Genomic DNA, 16,539 nt, shown 5'->3' with positions numbered 1-16,539 from the left:
AAATCTTCAAAAAAATCTTTTCTATGAGTCATATGACAGGTTGCTCCTGAATCAAGCAACCAATCATTTTTCGAAGAAGCAAGTGAAGCATTAAACAAATCTTCATTTACTCCAATGTTACATTGTGCCTCAATATAGTGAGCGGATTCAGGTGCTTTACCTTTACCTGTATCATCAGTTTTACCTTTCTGTTGGTTTCTTTTCTGCTCAATTTTGTCCCATGGTAGCTTGCATGTAGAGGCATCATGTGATCCATTTCTTTTGCAGCGAATGCAGTGTAAGTCTGCCTTTTCTCCTTGAGAATGTCTGCCCCCCCTGCCTCTGAAATATCTTCCTCTTCCTCTTTGTCCACCTCTTCCTCTTGTAGGATCTTGAGCAAGATGTTTTTCTTTATGAGCAAGGCACACAGTCTCTTCAGAAGATTCAGGGGTTGTCTTCTTTCCAAAGGCTTTCTCTCTTTCAGCAAACTTTTTCACAAGAGAGTCAAAGGTTATATCTTTAAGATTTCCATTTGCTTGTAAAGACTCAAGATAATTGGAGTAAGTAGGATAGAGTGCCTTGATAAAAGCAATAAGAGGGATATCCAGCTCAACCTTAGCTGATTTGATATCATGCATTATAGATTTTACTTCAGATGCAAGAGCAAGAGGATCATTATTTTTCAGTTCAAGAGTGAAGAGTTTAATCATGAGCTGAACAACTTCTAGTGCAGAATGTGAGTCATAGAGTTCTTTCAGCTTTTGTAAAGCTTCAAAGGCAGTTGAATATGATGAAATATGGCGACTCACCTCTTCATTTACAGATGTTGCGATTAATGCATAGGCTTTGCTATTCTTGTTTTCCCAAATTACGAACTCTTTGTCTGATGTAGGCTGCACTGGGTCATTGTCTCCTTCTCCGACACACACTCCTTTCCACAACTCATTGAAGATGAGGGTGTGTTTTATCATCCGGGATAGTTCTCCTTGCCAGTGAGAACTATTCCTACCATAGATATGATTGAATGCATTCTGTAAAAAAAAATACTTCTGCTGATATACAGTGAAATTGTACTCAAAAAAATTTCCGTGGGAAATAATTTTGGTTGTTTAAAAATAATCAATCATTCACCGCGAGCTCTACAAAGTTGGAGCAGCAACGGCATCAACCGCGAGCTCTACAAAGTTGGAGCAGCAACGGTATTACAATTTCAAAGTTCACTGAAAAGACTAAAAAAATCACCATAAATCCCTTTGATTCTCAAGACCTTGAAGCCACGACTGTTTCTCTTACCACGAGCCATCTCAAATTTCCACAATAGATATTATTGAATGCATTTTAAAACTGTCTTCCGCTGGCAAAATGTGCTGAATGTTTAATATTGTGAAAGTGGCAAAGGACTGTGATATGCTGGATTATACCGCAGCAATATCATTAATAATCCACAACATTAACACTCAATGGATAATACCCAATGTAATAAAATGAGAAGCGGAGGTGTATTATTAAAAAAAATGGAAAGCGACGGTGTGCGAAGGTGTGCATACAACGCAACATGGAGTGCAGCATGGAGTGGTAAGAATATGTGACAGCGTAAAATACCACAGCGTAAATATGTGAAAGGATTTCGATGGCAGCAAAAATATGTGACAGTGTAAAATACCACAGAGTAAATAATATGTGAAAGAATTTCGATGGCAGCGTAAATACCACAGCGTTAATACAACCCACAGCGCACAGCTCATATACAATCAGTCTCTGTCGTGTGGAAAACAAGGCAAAAATGCACATGTACTGTTAATTTGTCATCACAAATCCATTCCAATACCCAGCGGTATTTGAAGTGTTGGTTCAATTCCAACGCCCACTGGACAGACGAGAATACCATACAATGTTTAACGGGTTTGGTGATGGCGATATAGGTAAGCATGCATATGAATGATAAGGTATATGGTATGTGGGTGGAGGCACAATTGAGGGGAGGTTTATGGAGAGGCGTAAAACCAGTGTATACCACACGGCGTATACCACATGACTGGTAAAAAAACCACACAGCTGACTGGTTAAAAAAACACAGCGTTATAATGCAATACCACAGACATAGTGTTATAATGTTGTATTGCAAATAGTCCGCCTGCTCCTAAACACAGCCTCCAAACGCTGCTCCCTCGGCCCTCCGTTGCACAGTCGAACTCCCTCCTCACAGTAATGAGACAGCACATTCAAACGTCCCTCTGCAGTGGCACCGTCAGGTCTCAGTATGGACAGATGTGCAGTGCGGCAGAGGCAGATTATTTCAGAACAGAAAGGAATAAAGCAAAGGCAGAGGCAGAGGCCAGGACAGAGGAGTTTTAGATCTAAGACGTTTGGGTTCCCCTCTTTTTCCTAATAGTCGTTAACTTATTTATGGAAGATTTTGAGACCAAGGCCTTAGCCTCATGGTCGTGAGAAGTTGAATCTATTTCTGAGCCACCTTAATTCCCAAAGAGACTCCATCAAGTTCACAATGGAAGTTGAGGTGAATGGGTGTCTTACCTTCCTTCACATTCTCCTTTCTAAAATGGATGATGGTTTTGTTTCTCACCAAATCTTTCGAAAAAAAACTCACGAAACAATATCTTCATGTTAGTTCTCATCATTTTCTTGCTTTGAAATTTGATGTTCTCAGCACTCTTGCACCCATGCTCTGAGAATCTTTGATGAAAACCACCTAGATAAGGAGAAATCTCATCTTCTTGAAGTTTTTAAAAATAATGGGTATAATAGAACTCAAGGCCTTTCAAAGAGCCTATAAAGGGTTAAGAGTTAAAACTACTCATATTGATCTTATCTCCAAGGTTCATCTCCTGTTTATCCAAGGGACCATAGACAGAATTGCCCATATCCTTAGAAAGAATAATGTCGCCTCTTCATTCAAGCCTCTGAATACCATTAGAAATTCTCTTGAATCCGTTAAAGACCTTGTTGACCCTAAGGACATGGAAAGTGTTTACTTTGTTCCTTTTTCTTGTGGTATTCCCTATATTGGAGAAACGGGTCGGTCCATTAACCAAAGAATCCATGAACATGCAGCAAACATTAGGCACAATCGCTCCCACTCATCAGCCCTTGCTAAACATGTAGAGAAATCCAAACACCATGGCTATATTGAAGACCACAGAGTCATTGCCAGGGTTGATCACTTCCACCATAGGAAACTTAGAGATGCTATTGAGATTGAGAAACAAGCTAGGAACCTTAAGAAGGATGATGGTTAGAAACTGAGTAAGAGTTGGATTGTGGCTCTCTTTTCGTGATTTCACCCCTTTCTATTCCCCTTTTTATTAAGTTTTATTTCTAAATATTATTTATTTGTAATTTTATTTTTCTTCAGTTTTTTACCCTTTATTACTATTTAAAATTCTAATATAATTTAATTTGTTTAACATAAATTAAAATAATTAAATTACTTTATTAAATAATATTTTGTAACATTTCTTAACTCTATTATGTGCTTTATTACAAGTTCTTTTATTTATTATAATTAAAATAAATTAATACTCCTCGCTATTTTTAAATAAATATATAAGATTTTGGAAATAATATTATAATTTATCTATTTAATATAATTTAAATATATTAACTAATAACTATTTTATATATAAATAATAATTTGTAACATTTTTTAATTAATTTATGAATTGTTCTTACTATTTTAAGAATTAATGTATAATTAATTTATGAATTGTTCTTACTATTTTAAGAATTAATGTATAATTAATTTATGAATTGTTCTTACTATTTTAAGAATTAATGTATAATTATAGTAGATAAATAATATTTCTGGAACCAATTCTAAACTTTATAAATTATAATATTTTGCAAGATTATATATTAATTTATTTAATATAATTAAAATAAATTGCTGCTAACAAATACTCTAAATAAATAATATTTTAATTAATTTAAAAAATAATTTTTATATATAATTATTTCTAACAACTACTTCATAATTAGATATATAACATTTTAATAAATAACCCCTAACATCCAATTTTAGAATATTTTATTTACCTTATTAACTAATTTACTAACGGTTAGTTTTCAATGGCTAAGCTAATGATGCATCCATGCTATTTATTCCTGAAAATTGATTGACTTTTTCACCTTCTCTGAGAATAAACCACATTAGTTGGTTCGAAATGTCGACCAAATCCTAATGGTGTGAATCTAGTCTACAATGTATTTTATATCATTAAAACTTAGAAGTATTACAATAACATCAATAACATTCACGATTTGCATTGTATTTTTTAGGACTACGTAAAACTCAAATGTATCACATAGAAAAGAATCAGAAAGCATAAGCAAAAAGGTGACAAAAGATGTAAAAATATGGTATATTCACAAAACAATTTTGCACATTGTTATAATTTTAATGTTTGCGTTCATCTGAGGCATGTCTTCATTGACTTGATTTTCATTACATTTGTAATAATAATGTTATTCATTAGTCCTACATTGTGCTTGCAACGATTTTGGACAACTTCCTCCAAGACAAGCTTATTCACCAAATATTTTAGCCCAAAATGGTATGTGAAATATTTGCATAGTTTACGCAACAATTAGTTTTTGAACTTCCTAGCTAACCCTTCACACTATTTGCACTTTCTTGGTCCACACTCTCCCATTTGGTTGTTGTTTGAGTAATCTTTCAGACAAATTATATACTCCCCATAGTAAATACATTTATGTCACAATAAATATTGTATTAATGTTTATATGTCATCATATAAAACATCAAATTCACTATTACACCCTCCCCTCATAGCCATGAGAATAAGCAACGCCAACATGCATTAATTGATGACCATGTGCTTTTCAACCATGGCAAGCACTGCACTTATGGATGGGTTGTTTGATGGATGGATGGATAAGAAAAAGCTAACGTAGGCCTCATTAAATTCCATTTCATTTCAATTCTACCAATTCCAATCAGCGTCTACCAGAACACACCTACCATGTTACAATAAATAATAGGATATAATGTCAAATGCACATGTGAGACTTGTCTCATAAGCCACAAGGTGTCATCCCAAAAATATTCATGAGTTTTTGGTGAAACTACATGGTTTTTCCTCCTTGTGAACAACTTATCTTAAAATAAGAAAGTAGGTGTCGAACAAAAGAGCAATGGGAGGATTCTAGACTGCATGAAAGATCTTCCCAAGTATTTTGTTCATTGCAACTAACAATCCTTCAACAAATAAAGGGGAAAAACATATATAATCATACCAACACAATTCTATAACAACCATGTTATGGCACAAGTCATGAAAAACAAATATGTTAACAACCTCGAGGTTAGCTTAAGCAAGAGCCATACATGACATATCTCCTCAAAAGTTGGGGAGGTCATGGGTTCAACTCTCTTGATCCCCTTGATCCCCTTTGATTAGCTCCATAATATAGCCCATTTATCATCCACGAATTATGAGGAAGTATGTTTTTGCAAGGTGTTTTTTTCTCAATATAGAAACCTATCATGATAAACAAATTAACAAGAATTAACTCATTAATGTTGCATCATCTTAGTACTTGTGCACATATTGTTTTATATTGATAAAATGTTAATGGAAGTTAATGGAAGTGTTTTATTTAGAAATAACCACAAGAGTAACCCAAATTGGACAAGCTATGTGTTATTATAAATACTAGTGCAGGATTTAAAAAATAAAAGCTTTGAAGATGCACATCTCAAATGTGTGTGGGAGAGAAAGAGAAAGAGAGAGAAGATGAGGGTGGTTATAAATAATGAGAGGATGGTCTAACCAATTTGAAGATAGCATAGAGCTTTGAAGTTAAAAAGTGAATAATTGTCTCAACATCAAGAATATCAATGAATGAATCTTAGTAGAAGAGGAGAAGTGAGTTACAAATCATAAACTTTTAACCAAGAAACCATATTTTCATCCAAAAAATAGTATCTTTCAAATTTTAAAAAGAAGGAAGAAAATTGGTTCAAACCAAGTTTTGTCAAATCAGGGTGCAATTTAAGATTGGGAAATATAAGTGTGGAGACCTCCATTGGTTAAAAATTATTAAGTGAAACATTCTCGCTCTAGTGTGTAAATCATAACCCTATCTTTTATTTTTTAAATTTTTATGCTTAATAATAAAAATAAGACCTCTGTTTTTTCAAACCGTTTTAATGTTTTTGCTAGCAATGTTACAATTGAGATAAGGTCATCACATCATTTTTAAAAATCTGCTTTAATGGTTTTGCTAGCAACAATTGAGACGTGGTCATCACATCATTTTTAGAAATCCGTTTTAATGTTTTTGTTAGCAATGTTTTAATGTTTTTGTTATCAATGTTACAATTCAGATATGGTCCTCACATCATTTTTTAAAAATATTCTAAGTAAAAGACAAATGAAGAAAATCAATTTATATTGTATAAATCTTACCAATACACTAACAAACATTAAATACAAATAAGCAACACATTTATAATAAAAAATTAACCCTTTTTTAAATATAATTTCACACAACTTTTTATCTTGGTTGTGATACTGTGAAGAATCACATCATTTAAAGCTCAATCATGTTGAAGTATTTTGACACTTCATATTGTTGTAGTGTATATAATTAAACAACAAATCTTCACATGTCAACACAGTTTTTCCCATGTATTTAATGTTACCATTCTTTTAAGCCCATATATATATTCAGCATCTATTAGTCTATTTCAATGCAATCTGCAATGTTCTGAGATCTTGAACACAGTTAAAAATGGAGCCCAACATCATTGGAAGTTAATATTCAACATATTGCACAGATACAAGTTGGACTATCTCAATATTTGCATACCATTTTCAGAACTCTCCTCTATTTATGCAATTAAAAACAATGCCTTTCAACATCATTGGTGTTAGAACCTAACATTGACATTACACGTCTCCCTTATCCTAGACTGTAAAATGCACATCAATTCTTTCAGTGTAATAAAGACATTACACTCATAAAATATTATCCATAGATATATTAGGCTTTGCAATTGGCATCAAAATCACATCCAATTCTACAACAGCAGCACAACACTTCATATATATGATCTGGGACTTTGAAACTTATATCATACAAGTAACAAACAAAAAAGGATAAAAGCACTCGACATTTTCTCTGAATATATTTATCTAAGGCTTTCAACAAACACTGATGCCCTGAATTGAAACAGAGGACAGAAGCAACAAAATGACATCATCAGTACTGTGCAGTCACAATACATATGATAACCAGACCAGATATATATTATACACAGGTCGTTTTGGAAAATGTGCTTGCTTATGAACGAAGTGAGGCCCTTGGAACAGCCGGCAGCCCAAACTCATCGGTAGTCTGCACGTTGGGAGTATGTCAGACAAAGCTCTGAAAAAATATCACTGTCCGAACAGTAGATGGAAGAATAATGAGAAAGCATAAGTTCAAAAATAAATAGCTATAACTCATCTGTGTCATAGGACTACTACCTGTGGATTGGCTTGTGGAACTGTGGTATGACCAAAAGGTGCTGAAGGCAGGTTCAATTCGGAATCTAGATCAGACTCTCTATCGGGTTGTAAATAAGCAGGCACTCCATCAGTTTGGGTCTCTGAACCCATGTCAGCTTCCAGCGCATCTAGCTCTGTCATAAGAAACAGATGAGTGAATAAGACTTCAGAATAGACATTTTAATCTTAAGAACTGCAATCAGCTCTAGAAGCTTAGAAGATTACAGAAGTTTAAACAAAAAATGTATCAGTTCATTATTCTGTAAATTTGTGTATCTTGACTTTGTGATTCCTCTTCCTTACTGCACATTATAAGTAGAGACATTACCACCCATTAGTTCATCCTCGTCAATGTCATCAGGCACACTATAGCTTCTCCCAAGTGAGTCTTGGATTTCAGTACTTATGTCCATTAAGTTCATCATCTCATCCTGCATATTCTGCAAAATAAAATAATTGGAATCATAAGCCATTTCATAAATCATATGCATGACAAATGTTCTAGATAAAATAAATAACAGTGCATCGATTGGATGCCATACATCAATGTCTTCAATCTTCATTGTCTTAAGTGATCCTTTCAGTTCCTTGTTGGCAGATTTCAGGGCTGCCATCTGCATAGAAGAATAAACTTTCAGTTAACCTCAAAATAGTATGTCAAGCACAATGTGCTTCAGTTTGAAAGGCTAGTATGTCAAGCGCAATGTGCTTCAGTTTGAAAGGCATGCCATGTTACCGTATTCTGAGCATCCTTGATGCCCTCTGTGGCAAAGGAAACCTGATCAAGATTGAATGTTTGGTTGTAAATCATTTCCCTCTGTCCCTCATACCTGCAATTGGCCAGGAAAAAAATTGGATCAAGTTCATTATAATGATCATTGATTTGTTTATAAAAATATTAAAATTGAAAATTGAAATAATATACCATGCTAAAACAGTATGAAAAACTTAAACAAATTAGTTGTTTGAGACTGTCAATAAAATAGAACTAAAACAATATCAGCAGTCTGATTAGACAATGTACAAATATCAATGACAAAGGAATTGGAACATGAACTTACATCCTCTTTTGCTTGAGTATCCTCATAGCCCGAGCTTTGATAGCCTCTTGAGCAGGACCTGGCCTGGTCTTCTTTATCTGTTCTTTATATCTAGCAAGCTCAATATCAAGTTTCTTAACCTTTTCATCAACTGTGTCACCTCTTTTATTGATCTGCATGCATAGGAAAAACAAATAACTAATTGTGATTAACTCTTCATCCAAACATTAATCAGCATATACATTCAAACCACAATTCGAAAAAAAAAAATGTGAACAGAGGACATAAAGAAATTATAGCATGGAAAGTTTTTCTAAACGACATACAAAAAATGAATAGCATATATATTTGTCGAAAAGCTGCATGCATTAGGAACAAATGGTTGTGTGCATCCATGCATGTCAAAATTCCAGTATTTGCATGTTATTGTTAATTTTGATTAGCTTCATTCTTAATTCTCCTAACCAGCTGTTCTATCTCAACATCATCAGCTTCTATGTGTAAGGAAATTATTAATTCTCCTAACCAGCTGTTCTATCTCAACATCGTCAGCTTCTATGTGTAAGGAAATTATTTCAGGGAATTGATTCTGGGATCACTCTCCATCCCAGATGTAATAACATCCCAGATGTAATAAGCTACATCAAATCTCGATAGTTTATGTAAAGGTCTCAAGATATAACCTTTTCGGAGCTTCATAAGTTCCATGGATGCTTTCCCCGCTAAGAGGACATTTTTAGCAAATATATGGAAAAGCACATCTTAAGGAAAATTAGTGTGTAATCTGCAAAGCAATCACCAGTTCAACCCTTGTAGTCAGCAGGTACAAATACATAGAGAAGAACTGACACAAATCCCAGGGTAGAATTAATTGGTGATGGAGAAATAAGGAGCCTATGTGACTGCAGAACTTAACTTCGCATCATTCCCTGTCACAAATTGTTTTTTAAACACTGAAATTCAAGATCTGGCAGATAGATTGGGAGTTTGCAAAACAGCAAATGGAATTTTGAATTATGAAAGCAAACAATAAATTAAAAAACTTGTTAATAGCAAAAACAACATATAATGCAGAGGACACACATTTGCAAAGGATTGAAAAATGTTAAGATGTTTTAGTATGGCTTTTGTACCGCCTGTACAAACTGAGTATTGTCACATTTGTAAAATGAACAATCAATAGTAGAGATGAGTGTGGTTATAGCCCACGTCAAGCAGATCCTCGCCAGCAGTGGCCAAACCCTATTTCCAATATGAAAAACAAATACCAAAAACCCTGCTAGAGATAACAATAGAGGCAGTCCTCAGAGAAGAACTATCAAGATGGTAAACCTATCATCCAGTGTTGGAACTGTAACGGATGGTGGCATTTTCGTAGCGACTGTACTAAAGAGGTCCAAGCAGTTTTGTGAAATGGGTGGACCTGGATATCACATAGCACAGCAATTTGCAAATACCAAGAACATGAATTAGTTTAAAAAGAACGAAGTTGGGTGCGAGTCCCAAGTAAATTTGCCAGAACAGATACTTCTCAAATCTGGCAACCTAGGTTAAAGGAAGCCTATTGTTTGCAGTGCAGTGCAGTGCATCAAGGGATGATGCTCTAAGCAGTTGCAATTTGATGACTACAAAGAAAAATTTCATAAAAAAGAAAGAAAAAATGAATATATTCTAGAGTTTTCACAGCCATTCATGCATGAACACGGTGGTCCAACAAAAGAATTTTCACCACGTCCTGATCTAGGTTCAGATTACTTGTCGATAAAACCCATGATGACTACAACCGATTCAACTGAAATAGAGATTAATCCATGCCAAATTCCTCTATGGGTAGATAGTGAATTCAGTCATGAAATTTTCATTCAAACATTGGAAGTTGGACAACCAACAGAGAGAGGACAATAAATAGCTCACCCTTTCAGCAGCATCTTGAACGGATGGAGGAGGATCCTTGTCCTTCTTGACTCCAAAAACTCGCTTCATCTTTTCTGATACGCTGAATTCAACCGAATCCCCGGATCTGAGCTGAGAAATGGAGCTACTTCTGTCAGGTCTCCACGGCCAAGTTCACTTTTTCAATGCAGCCGGTATATAATATAATAGGCTAGAACCGATCAAGAAAAAATTCAATTAAATTGGCACATCATTCGGGAAACTTCGTTCTGAATCTGCAACAGGGCCTTCCAACTGAAATTAGCAATCGAGTTCCCACGGATTCAAACGAACAGTAGAAAAAAATCGAAAAGATTAGTCAAATCCTGAAAGCAGACGAACCGTTTCCATCTGATTTTTGGCAATTTATAGTCTCCAGGGACCTCTACCATTCAATACCCATACCCTCACGCAAATGAGGTCGACTTCCTGGAACCATCTCAATATCTTAACAAACCCAACGACCATCACTATTAAAATACCCATTGCGTAGTGTTGCTTCCAAGGACGGATTCCCATTCTGTCTTTTCCCGTATTTTCTTTTTCAAATTGGGGCAGACACATTTTACCATAATAACACATATGCTATATATGTAGTTCTATACTTCAAAAAAAATTCCAATTTTGCACATATTAATATTTTTGTAATTTTTTTAACATTTTAAAAGTGTCAGCTTTTTAAAAGGAAATAGAAATTGTGATTTTTAATAAAGGCATATTTTTAATACAAAGTGATAGATATGCTAAATCCATGTGAGACCCATTACATTTGGGACAATGGACATCATCCATATAACCATTACAATGTGAGGGATGTGTTAAATTGGTGTCAGAAACATTTTTATTTTGGGATAAGGGATTTCATTTATATAATTATTTTAATATATAATTCATAAAAATGTATAAGTTTGATTTTTCAAATCATAATTTATAATATTTATATTCAAAATTATTTTATAGTTAAGAATATGTGTTTTCAAGTACAAATTTGAATATGTAAAATATTAGAGTATATACACATTATTGTTTATAGATAGGTCTTTTGTTCTACAAACAAGGGGTCTTATATATCAATTTGGTGTTTGACTTGGTATCCTGAACTTAAAATTAGATTATTATTATTATTATTTTCTAACCTTCATCTTAGGGTTGAGGTAATTTGATAAGATGGTTGAAAAATAGGTCTTTTACTCTACTTGCCTAGGTTTAAATGTGATAATACTTTAGATTCATTATGATAAAGTTAAAAAGATAAACACCCTTGAGATGAAAGTTCATTCTTGTATGGCTTAAAACATGTCCACTTTAAACATTGTGAAGATTTCTTAGATCTTGACCAAATCCTAATGATATTCATTTACAATATGGATCACAAATATCTAAAATCTAAGATTTCTGAACATTAACATAACTCATATCTATAAATTTCTCTTATAATTAAGAAAACAAAGGTTCTTAACATTTAATTAATAAAACATAAAATGAATAAATAAGAAAAATAAGACATTATTATTTAAATCCATAAAAAATCATATTTATATAAAAAGAAAAAACATCTCAACCTATTAAGCATCTAGATGATTTATATCCCTTGAAGTGTAAACATTTTGAAGAGTAAGGAATTGTGTGTTCACATTGTTTTTAAAGTTTAACTTCACTTATATTTATATTATTATTTTATTATTTTGTAACATTTTTAATGAATTTGTGTATGTAAAATATATCTCTTGATGTAATTAACATTTACATGTTAAGTATGTTAAGTGTTTTTAATGTCAATTGGGCTTAGCCTAAGTGGTTGGGGGCATTGTTACCCTTACCGCAGAAGTTTAATTCTTGTGGGTGGCATATTGAACTCTTAATGAGTATATCATTGTTATTACTATGTTATTATTTTCTAAACTTCATCTTAGAATTGAGGTAGTTTGATAAGATGGTTGGGAGGTAGGTCATGCACTCCCCTCACCCAAGTTCAAATCCCTAATAAGACTTTAAGTCCATTGTGATAAAGTTAAAAGTATAGACACCCGTTGTATAGTGGTCTAATTCGGTGTGACTTGAAACATGTCCACTTAAAACATTGTGAACATTTCTAAACATTAACACAATTCATATCTATAAATTTCATTATATGTTTTTACAGTAATGAGAATATTTGTATTAATTGCAAAATATGAGCCTGGATCAAAGTTGTATATCAAGAGTTACATTATGATTTTCTTCCATCTTTAGTACAATCTACATAATCCTGAACCAAAATTATCCTCCCAAGAGGAATACAACTGATGCTAAGCATATACGGGTTTTTGGAGTTGAATACCTTACAATAGAGCCCCAAAATTGAATAATATTTGCAGTACATATTGCCTACTTCAAAATATAATCCTTGATTACAACATATTTCCCCATATGCACTAGATCATTTAGGTCTACACACTTAACATTGAAGTTGTTGGAACTAGTGGAATCTTTCATATTTAAGACCAAATTATTGACCAGAGATCTCAATTTAGTCTCCTAGAGCAAGAGAATATGGGGTTTTCCTTTTTGAACTAATGATTTAACCTCTGACATTCTTTTATCCAACCCTAACCCCCTACAATTCCAAGAGATTAGTTTCATCATTTGCTATTAGATTTTGTGTCCCCTTGATTAGGGCCTAAACTACCTCCTTTCCTTGTATTTTGTCTTCCTATGATATGTTTGTCCAAAATACCTTATCTTCCCAATTCTTTGTCCTTTTCAGTTTTTATGATTCAAGTTTCTTTGTCCATTTTTATTCCCACCTTACAATGAATGTGATATTATTCCTTCTCTTTCTCTATCTTTGACTTTTCTTCAGTTGAACTGGCAAAGGAGGGGTCAGTTCGAGCCACCCTAGGAGAGTGGAACTCACCCTCATCCAAGGGAGAGTTGATATCATCTGTCACATGGATAGGGGCATCCTCAAGGAGTGGAATTCCATCCTCAAGAAGACCAAGAGAGGCTTTGGAGTCCTTCCCAAGAGAGGGAGAGACGTTGCTTGAGGGAATCTTGTCTTTCTCTTCAACCAATTTGAACACTTCGAAACTATTGCCATTAGCCTTTGTTGCACCTTCATTGTCGGTACCCTCTCTTGAATTTGATTTCACTTGGGCTGGAGAGGTTGGGCCCTTGCCTTTGTTCCCTACTAGATCACTCTATCATGGCTAGTTGTTATTCTATTTGGACGGTCTTCTTCGGCTTTTGAGCTATTACTGTTGTTTCCATTCTTCAACCTAATTATGTTACTCCTCGATATTGTTTTTGTGGCTTTTAGTAAAGTGTCTATGCTCATAAAAGATCTTGCACATAAAAGGAAGTTGGTCCTAATCCACCTCATGGATATGGGACTAGTTATTTAGGTTGATATTTATGGCCAAAAGCACTTTGTCTAGATCTACTTCCACACAAATTCTGGCACAAGAAAACAAACCTTCTTATGGCTCGGTATGATCAATATACTTACCCACGGTGTTTCCAATACTTTTAAAAGCGACATCGTTCCAATAGTGCAGATGAAGGAATGGGAGTTTAACCAGACCAGAATTGCAAAAGGAACATCACATTTTAAGTTAAAATTTGGGCTCCATCAATCTAAAGAGAGACCCTAAGCACCCATGAAATAAGGATCACTTCTAAAGATCAAGTCTTGGTCTTCCTTATTCTCGAAGAAGAAGGTATAAAACCCTCTCTTGTAGAAAGAAGAGGAAACTTAACCCTTTATCCATGGTTTTAAAGTTTTATTTACCCATTTCTTCATGGAGTGCGGGGAAGGCTAGATCCCCATGAATTGGCCACGAATTGGCCCACTAAACCTCATTTCATAAGTTGAAGATCCCTTGTTCTGGACTGAGAAGCATTCGTATCTACATTTAAAATATCCTCAAGCTTTTTGAAAAAGCATGAGGGTTTTGTCTTCTAGAATTTTAGCCCACTGGAAATTAGAGCATTGAAGGCGGCTATATCATGCACCGGCAGAGGGGGCAAGGAAACAGGGCCACCCAAGTTAGTGGCCATCATGTTGTAAGAGACCCACTAACTGCTACAAAAACCCTCACAGTGTTGCCTCCTTAATTTTATAAATTTCATTATAATTAAGAGAACACATATTCTTAATATTAAATTAATAAAATAAATAAGAAAAGATGAAATCGAAATCTTTAAAATTAATTAAAATGATAAAGTATCTTATTATCTTAAATAAGAGAGAATTATATTTCTATCAAAAAGAATCTAAACCTATCAAGCATCTAGATGATTGATATCCCTTGATGTGTAAAAAATTTTAAGAGTGAGGAATTGTCTGTTTACACATCTTTTTAAAATTTTAACTTCACTTATATTTGTATTATTATTTAATTATTCTGTAGCACATTTTACGAATCGATGTATATGTAAAATATGCTTCTCAATCTAATTAATATCTACATAAATCAATTTTATATGTTAAGCATGCTAGTTTTTTTTATGTTAATTGTGTTTAGCATAGGTGGTTGAGAGGAAATGTTATCCTCCCAACTCAGTTTCAATTCTCACATGTGACATACTAAACTCTTAATGAGTATATCATTGCAATGGCTTTGAGCTTTGTTATTGATCAATTTTGTTCTCTAAAGATTGTAGGATTTATCCAAGGTACCATCCTAAAAATGAGGGAAGTACTCAAGGGTTTTCCCTAGACATGTAATTTAGAAGAAAAAAAATGTTAATTCCATTTGATGATAAAGGGAAAGTAACTCGAGAGGTCGAACACTGTCCTCACCCCCTACCACACAAAATGAGCTTTACACCCATTAGGATTTGAACAACCTGGGTTGTATGCATGATGGAGCTTTGTCCTAACCATTAATCCATGATGCAACAAATCTATATCTATCAAGTGTCAAGAGGAATCAATCCCTCACAATGCACATAGTTTCTCACATTTTTTCACTTTAAAGTAATTTTATAATTCAAGAAATCATATTCCTCTTAGGAATTGACAAATATAATACTTAAATGAGTCGAATTGTAATAGAATTTTCAAAAAAATATTACATAATGGAATAAATAAAAACCAATTGGTTGTCGTCACTTGGAATATTCCAAAGTAAAAACAAGATTATTATACAAAATTCAAAATTTGTACCTCGAGAGATTTGATCTCCCTAGACGATTGATAGACCCAGAGTTAAGATGGCTCTAGACTGGTTATATATATATATATATATATATAGAGAGAGAGAGAGAGAGAGAGAGAGAGAGAGAGAGAGAGAGCAAAACTATGGGTTGTCAAAACCTAGAGCCCAAAAACCACCAATGGTAAATTGACTCTATGGCCTCAATTTTATTTTTTTTTGTAAACTTGGTAGTTCCTTTCTTTTTCATTATTTTTCACAAAAATGGGCAGGATACATCCATCATCAAAATGGTTAAGTGACCTCAACCTGCTCAAAGGGAAACCAAATCTGTTGGCCACCTAACAACATGATAAGCCATCCAAAAACAATATAGAATCAGTCTATCTATCCAAGCTATCAATGTCTGATTGTCTTTGAACTTCCTAACATCTAGATAACTATAAACATACTGGAAATATTGGACATACAAAAATTGTTTCATATACTATAAACTAAAACAGAGGGGAACCATCAGACTCTTCATCTTTTTGAGAATCAACTGGGGTTGGATCGACTCTACTGCCTCAATTGTACCTTAACTATCCTAACAACATTTCTAAGCATTAGCTTGTTATAATTTTTTTTTAAATAATTTGAAATTTATTTTTTTTATTTTTTAAATGAGAATGTCTTTCGGATTAATCACATCATTAGGATTTGGTCAACATTTCGAACCAACTAATGTGGTTAATCCTCAGGACAAAGGTGACAAAATCCATCAATCTAAAAGAATAAATAGCAAGGATAAATTATTTAACTGAGTTAAAATGTTTACATAACATTACAACATCTCTTCCAAACTGGGCTAGAGAGCGCCTCTCGAAGCAAGAAGAGTTTATTGTCAAGGATTAGGTCAAGTGGTTATGAGCCAAACAA

General features: G+C 33.8%; 1 protein-coding gene across 2 annotated transcripts; it reads right to left on the bottom strand.

The window, feature by feature from the left end:
• Positions 1–6,974: 6,974 nt before the first annotated feature.
• LOC149219930 (vacuolar protein sorting-associated protein 60.1-like) lies at positions 6,975–10,935 on the bottom strand. 2 transcript variants are annotated; one of them, XM_089384559.1, is made up of 7 exons: positions 10,466–10,935; positions 8,573–8,724; positions 8,248–8,341; positions 8,054–8,125; positions 7,840–7,951; positions 7,491–7,645; positions 6,975–7,403 (listed from the first exon to the last, which is right to left on the bottom strand). In XM_089384559.1, exons 1-7 carry the CDS (start codon positions 10,532–10,534, stop codon positions 7,401–7,403), a joined length of 657 nt encoding a protein of 218 aa, XP_089240685.1. In that variant the 5' UTR covers positions 10,535–10,935; the 3' UTR covers positions 6,975–7,400. The 2 variants fall into 2 exon arrangements, with proteins under 2 accessions (XP_089240685.1, XP_089240684.1); XM_089384558.1 differs by having other exon boundaries at positions 6,975–7,359.
• Positions 10,936–16,539: the final 5,604 nt, after the last annotated feature.

The sequence above is a fragment of the Pinus tabuliformis genome, chromosome Q (genome assembly GCF_031772625.1).
Source record: "Pinus tabuliformis cultivar Carrire ecotype Pingquan chromosome Q, CPIR1, whole genome shotgun sequence".
Lineage (NCBI taxonomy): Eukaryota > Viridiplantae > Streptophyta > Pinopsida > Pinales > Pinaceae > Pinus > Pinus tabuliformis.
This window is presented reverse-complemented; position numbering and strand designations above follow the sequence as displayed.

What these genes read in the sequence shown, in the direction of transcription:
- LOC149219930 (XM_089384558.1), bottom strand. Translation starts at nt 10,534, where the DNA reads ATGAAGCGAGTTTTTGGAGTCAAGAAGGACAAGGATCCTCCTCCATCC. An exon ending in TCAAGGATGCTCAGAATACG is followed by an intron (nt 8,126 to 8,247) that starts GTAACATGGCAT and finishes TCTTCTATGCAG; the next exon opens with ATGGCAGCCCTGAAATCTGC. An exon ending in TTCCACAAGCCAATCCACAG is followed by an intron (nt 7,360 to 7,490) that starts GTAGTAGTCCTA and finishes CCCAACGTGCAG; the next exon opens with ACTACCGATGAGTTTGGGCT.